This window comes from Pundamilia nyererei, unplaced genomic scaffold (assembly GCF_000239375.1).
Source record: "Pundamilia nyererei isolate P.nyererei 1_Seehausen unplaced genomic scaffold, PunNye1.0 scaffold00005, whole genome shotgun sequence".
Taxonomy (NCBI): Eukaryota; Metazoa; Chordata; class Actinopteri; order Cichliformes; family Cichlidae; genus Pundamilia; species Pundamilia nyererei.
The window spans coordinates 4057113-4064021 of record NW_005187406.1 but is presented as its reverse complement, the minus strand read 5'-3'; the positions used below and the strand labels follow the sequence as shown (position 1 = coordinate 4064021).

General features: G+C 40.7%; 1 protein-coding gene across 8 annotated transcripts in view; it reads left to right on the top strand.

The window, feature by feature from the left end:
- cacna1g (calcium channel, voltage-dependent, T type, alpha 1G subunit) overlaps positions 1 to 6909 on the top strand; it is a 317809-nt gene that overhangs the window by 284717 nt on the left and 26183 nt on the right. For 7 of the 8 annotated variants that reach the window (XM_013913571.1, XM_005721842.2, XM_005721841.2 and 4 more), the window contains 3 exons: positions 997 to 1148; positions 5090 to 5199; positions 6761 to 6894. In XM_013913571.1, coding sequence (XP_013769025.1) covers positions 997 to 1148; positions 5090 to 5199; positions 6761 to 6894 — 396 coding nt within the window. The remainder of the gene's footprint in view (positions 1 to 996; positions 1149 to 5089; positions 5200 to 6760; positions 6895 to 6909) is intronic. The other variant, XM_005721840.2, reaches the window with a different exon arrangement.

Below are 6909 nucleotides of genomic sequence, written 5' to 3'. Positions count from 1 at the left end.
GTCTTTTTTCTATACTGGTTTTCCTGATTCAATAGGGAACCCTGTAGGCACACACCATGAATGGCACACACATACACACTGGGAATAGTCTGAGTTCAGCACAGCTGCAGTCACAGTTAATTGGGTAGACAGGGAGTGCTCACAACACCCAAAGGATTTTTTTTAAATGTGTGTGTTCCCTTTTACATCCCTTTACTCGTGTGACCTAGAGCCTCTCCTTCACTGATGGAGTGTTAGGGTGATAGATGGAATGAGTCTTCTCTCTCTTCCTCACCCTGACTCCCAGCCTATCCATCCATCCATCCATCCTCTCTGGACAAAAAGGAAGGGGTGAGGAATGAAGTGATGGATGAGTATGGAAACGTTTCCTAATGCGTTAATGTTCTTCTCCTGAGAGGAGGGGAGCAGAGGAGATAAGGAGAGGCCGTGTCACGTGATGATCAGGGAGAAAGAGGGCGAGAGGGCCACATCTCCAACCTGGAATAGCCCGACAGCAGCCGCCTCCCTGGAGTTTCTCTTTCAAACCCACGTTGAGCACTTGCTGTTTGTCTCTTATCGTGTCAGGGGAGAGTTATTTAAAAAAAGAAAGAAAGCAAGAGAGAAAGAAAAGAAAATTTGATCAGAGGGGAGGGGATCTGATTTGATTAGTCGTGACTCCAGACCACAGGAGCGCTTGGCTGTAGTCTCTCTTTCTCTCAATTCATTATCTGATCGGCCTTCTCTTTTTGCATCTCTTCCCATACTCTCATATTCGTAATGGGAGTCAGCCATTGTGAGTGACTTTAATGCACTGATGTTTCACTAACAACTTTCCTTTAAAACAAGGCTTCGTTGACTCCAGTCCTCAACACAGCAGCTCTACTGTATGTTGTCCCAGTGTAAAACCGCCTGTCTCACTTTCTGAACATCACCACCTCCTCCTTCTCCTTCTCCTCCTCCTCCTCCTCACCCCTGCCTTCACCCCAACTCCCCCCAACCATTTCCCACTTCCAACAGAAGCTCAGAGTAAGCCCTACTACTCGGATTACTCCCCCACCCGCCTTCTCATCCACAAGATGTGCACCAGCCACTACTTGGACCTGTTCATCACCATCGTAATAGGCCTCAACGTCATCACCATGTCAATGGAGCACTATCAGCAGCCTAAGGTCAGATGTTTGGGAAAACAGGATGCTGGCTTGGCTCAGTCCTTTGGAGGAAAAAAAGAGAAAAAAGTTTTACACATATGTTTACATGTCAATCTAAAAAAAATCACTATGTTTGAATATTAATATTGAATATAAATGAAAAAATATTCATGTTAAATATTAAACATTCCTTTGGATGTTCTTTTTCCATGAGTGGTTTTTAATTACCATCTCATATCAGTCACTTCAGATGATATAATGAATACAGTGCAGCTTCTCATAGTCCTACAGTTACAGACAAATGCACGCTCTTTTGTTGTGTCAGGAGTCTAATTCTTCAAATTTTGCCAATTCTTTCAAGTTTTCCTGCCATGAAAATAATATAAAAAGCTGATTATTGGCAACGCACGTTGGCTGTTAGACACTCCATTCCTTAATCTTCAGGTCAGTGGCGTCTAAAAACGATTGTTGTTGGAATTCTAGTTCAGCCTTCCAGAAACATGAGTTTTATAGCTTTGAATGCTTTAGGAGACAGTGTCAGGTGAACAAGCCTTTCCAACGATAATAAAATACTAATGAAAAAAAACCCCCGCCTCACCAGTTCTTTGAACAAGGCTGAGAGAGGGATAAGGTCATCAGGGAAAACAAATGAAAGTTAGATAAGAACTGTAAAAAGCTTGGCTAGAAAGGCAGTGGTAAACTATAGAGGGAGGTCAAAAGAATAAATACTGAATATTTGGACAATCAGTGAAAAGAAAAAAGTCATATTAAAGGACTTTAAATAATGCTCCAAACTGTAGAGAATTAAGGTAACCAGGTTTAGCCCAGATCCAATCCATTAAAGAAAGGTAATTATATGAGAATCACTGAGGTCTGGTTATGGATTCTGAGGATTTATAGTCTATATTTTAATCACCATCAGGCATCAGGCTTTGCCAGCTGGGATTTCTCCAACACTCAAATATGAGTCCATCACTTCATGTATCACATTGTTGGCCAACAACAAACTGAGGTGGATTTTTGAAAAAATAAATGTGACTGAGTGGATAAAGTTGTATTTAGCAAGATGCATCAGATATCAATGGAGAGTCAACAAAAGCATAGGATTGCATTTCAGGGTGGATAAGGGTATTGTAAGGCATGGTATATGAAAATGTAGAGCAGGAAGCTAGATCCTAGCAACATGCTAAGAATATTAGTAGACAGTAAAAAATTACATGAGCCCTAAATTGAAGTTGTTTTTTGAATTCTCTAAATATCTGGCTAGTACCACAATATAATGTTTGAATTGTTGCCTCTGGTTGCCATCACAGTGGATTTTAGATCAAACAATCAAATTTCAACTTTTAACTTTAATTCAGGGATTTCATAAAAGCCTTGCATTAACTGTTGATGAATTATAGCCATTTTTATGCATGTTACCCCATTTTCCACTGTTTCTGAGGCAACTGATTGACAAGCAGGTTCACGGGGATGTGAGACCCAGGTCCAGAGAAAGTGAGAGAGGCTATCTTAAAGCTGAAAACAATTAACCTATTAAACAGACAGCAAAAACTTTAGGAGTCACCAAATCAGCAACTAGTTTGTTTGTTTTTTAAAAAGGACATGATGACAGAATTCTTTCCATGGTTAAGAAAAACAACTTCACAACATCTGTCAAAGTCAAGCACACTCTTGAGTGGGCATATCATTGTCGACCCTAAAATGAAGAGACACCTTCATGAATGTAAATATAAAAGGGTTTACAACGAAGAAAACATCTAAAACAGTTCTGTCACTGGAGCCTATCCCAGCTGTCTTAAGGTGAGAGGCAGGGTACACCCTGGACAGCTTGACAGTCTGTCGTAGGGCAAAGACACAGACACAACCATTCGCACTCACATTCACTCCTATGGGCCATTTAGAGTTTCCATTCTGCATGTCTTTAGACTGTGGGAGGAAGTTGGAGTACCTGGAGAGACCCACACAAACACAGGGAGAACATGCAAACTCCACACACAGAAAAACCCTGGCCTAATGGTGGAATTGAACTCAGGACATTCTTGCTGTGAGGCAACAGTGGTAACCACCATGCCACTGTGCTGCCAGACAGGCAGCTCAGTAGGTAGACTGTTTGCCCCATGATCAAAAGGTCAGGGGTTCAAATTCGTACCAGATCTACACAATGGCTGCCCACTGCTTCACTGAGTGAGTGGCTTAAATTCAGAGGACTAATTCCCTATGGGATTAGTATATGTTTATATATAATTTGTATAGATGAAAGTGAAATTATGTTGGGGGAAAAGGATTCAGAAGAAGGGAAACAGCTCGTGATCCAAAGCATAATACGTCATCTGTCAAACACGGTGGAGGCTGCCTTTGGAAGCGAGCCACTATTGTCTATTGATAATGTGACGTTACCAGGAGAAGCAGGATGAGTTCTACGGTATACAGAGCTGTGCTCTCTGTCGCTGCAAAAGATTTTCATCCGAGTGCGGAGAGAGTCCTTACATTTAAAATAATGCTAGTTAGTTCAGTTACTTTTGAGCTTCTGAAAATGGGGTACCACATGTCAAAACAGCTGTAATTTCTAAACAGTTACCACAGTTCAGCCAAACTTATAATAAATCTGCGAGTACTGCATTTGGGTCCTCTTTCTCTTCACGCCTGACCGTGACAACCCTGAGGCATCTTTATCATTTGATTTAAAATCTACTGTGGTCACAAACTGAGTTACTGTCCAAACATTTATGGAACTAACCATATAAAGCTGATCTCTGTCAGTAGGTACTAGAGAATATGTTAAGGTACAATAGAAGGTTTGGTGGTTTAGAGCAGTGATTGGTTAAACTGAATGATGTTTTCAAGGAACCGTTGGTGTCAGATTAGAAGCTTTTTGGGTAGAATGTGGGGGGTTTTACTTTTTAGTACAACAGAAGGTTGTACCAACGGATACCCTTAAGAGAAACAGAATGTTGTTTGTTAGAAGGCAGTAAGACTGAACAGTGTTATTGGGTAGGATAGAAAGTTTAGCACAACAGATGGTGGCCAATACAGTGCAGCATCTCTGGGAAGAGTAAGAGGTTTGCTAAAATGCCTGGAATTTGTTTTTTGTTTGTTTGTCTTGTACAACAACATCATTAGTAAAATTGTTATTAGATAGAATTGCCGAGTATAGATATTAAATAACGTTAAGTAGAACTGAATATATTTGGTTTGATAAGAGACTACTTGGGAGTATGATATGTCAACAGAGAGTGCTAGCATAAAATGTTGTAATAAATGTTGTAATAAGTGTAAAATCTTCCTGCAGGAATCAATCAATGGTCTCTGACTGCTTTTAAAGTAGAACAAATTGTAGAAAATAGAAAATAATAGATGGCTGGCATCAAGGGATTTATCACAAACTGGTGTTAGTGTATGAACTGCCACCAGTGAGACTTCAGTCCAATCCCTCCTGATGACCAGTTCCCTCCACAGCTCTCTGTTAAAGGTCAGTTTTTACATGCAGATGGGAAATGTGAATTCTCCCTCCAGCAAAAAAAAGAAAGAAGGAGAAATGGCCACTTTGATTCTAATGGGCTTTTCATGGAGAATGAGGGAGGAACAGAGGGGATGGTGTGATCTATTCATGGAATGGCTAATTCTGAAGAAAGGACAGCCTTTGCATTATGGACCCTTTAGTATTTTATGCAAGGATTATAAAAGCATGAACGTGGTTTATTTAAGCTGCAAAACTAAGCAGCATAACAAGCCATTCAGTTTAAATCAGTGTTTTCCCATTAAAATATGAAAAAGATAGCAGCGAGGTGAGATCATTTCATTGGTTTTCTCTGCAGCTTCAGCACATTTCGATAAATAATGAAAACCACAGATCGCCATGGTGGAGTAAGAGAGAAAATTTAATGCCGGCTTTACAGAGTTGTTAAAATGAATACTTTTGCACTTTATGAATCTGTAACTTTTTTTATCATTTCTCTCAGGAGCTGGATGAAGCACTGAAGATCTGTAACTACATCTTCACTCTCATTTTTGTGCTGGAGTCGGTCTTCAAGCTGGTTGCCTTCGGCTTCCGACGCTTCTTCAAGGACAAGTCAGTATATAAATCTCTCGCAAGTTCCCCGACGTGTCATGTTGAACTTTCCTACACTGACACAAAGAAAAACTGAGATTCTGAAGAAACATTTGCCTCCTGTTTTTCGGTTCTGACATTTGGGGTGGATGTGATATTTTAGTAGATTAGTGGTTGCAAGCACTTGTCTTTAAATTGTGAGTCATGTAGAAAATCTGAGGCAGCGTTCAGAGAAGTTAAATGCTCCAGCGACTGGTTCTCAGAGAGGCCTGCATGAATACAAACAGCCTTGTTAAACACCAATAAAACACAAATGCCTTAGATGATTTCATAGCTTTGAAATCTCTGGCTTTCTGGTGAAAACCACACAATAATACACAAACACAATCCCAGCAGCATTGCTGCATACTGGCACATGTTGCATATAACGAAATACACCCACTAAACCCACACGCTTCAGTGGAGACATCGTGTTTCTGGACCAGAGCTGACCACCTAGGAGTCCACGATGTCTGTCCCGTTCGCCAGAGAAAGACCATTATCCTTTTCAAGTCTGGCAACAGCCCAGTTTAAGAACAGCTCAGTCCACAACCTTTTATTTTTGTTTCCAGGTACAGCAGCATTTAGCCAAAAAACCCCTGAGCTAATTTAAAAATACATATATAATTTCAGGCGGATTGATTAATGCAGTTTGAGTAGATGTAGGGATATGTGGATTTAAATGTCAAACTCTGAGTGAAACAAAGCCTCACATGGATATTAACAATGTAAATAGCAGTGCAATAACCAGGTTACTGCGACCACCCACCTCTGTCTTCAGGTTTTATACGTTCACTTCGTTCCAGACTTGTCGTTTATTGAACGGCAACTTCAAAACTGGTCATGTCTGAACATTTTGTGGACTATGCCTATGTGACTGGAATCACATCGTGGCTGCTTTTTAAAAAACTTTCCTCATTGCACTTAAAATAGTCAGCACGCTCTCACTGTCATGGAGAAAATGATCCGTCTCTAAATTTCATGAGTTATTTGATTAGTTAAATATGCATGAGTAAAGCTTTGGAACACTGAGGTGATACATTATACAGAGTCTTTTGAGCGTCACTGTAGACTTAAAAAAGGCCATGAAAGCTGTGTTGTACCCAGGATTCTTCCTTAGCTATATCCATTTTCTATCCATGTTGAAGTTCTCCTAAATAAGGGACCGTCTCTGTCTCTGTCTGGGCAGAATTGTGGTGGAGTTCTTACTATTGTGATGTCAAATTTGGAGTGTTTCCTCTAAGCACTCCAACTTACTCAGTCAAAAACATAAGACTGCAGTTCTGAGTTGGACTGTTGTCGATTTCTTAAAGTTCAAAGTCATCAGATCTGTGACTCAGTTCTGACTGAAGTCCACTTCATATGACTGGAGTTCACACTTGTGTGATGGTGGAAATGACTCACATATGGGTGATTTGTTTGAGTCCATTTTTGCAGCCAATCACATTTATCTGAGGTTTCAGTGAAAACAACTAACCCAAGTCTGTGTTTGGTGCTGATGAGTATGTTTTGTGTACGTCTGTGTGTGGTTGTTGGCGTGTAGGTGGAACCAGCTGGATCTGGCCATCGTGCTGCTGTCCATCATGGGCATCACTTTGGAGGAGATTGAGGTCAACGCTTCCCTGCCCATCAACCCCACCATCATTCGCATCATGAGAGTGCTGAGGATTGCTCGAGGTATGACGCTCCCCT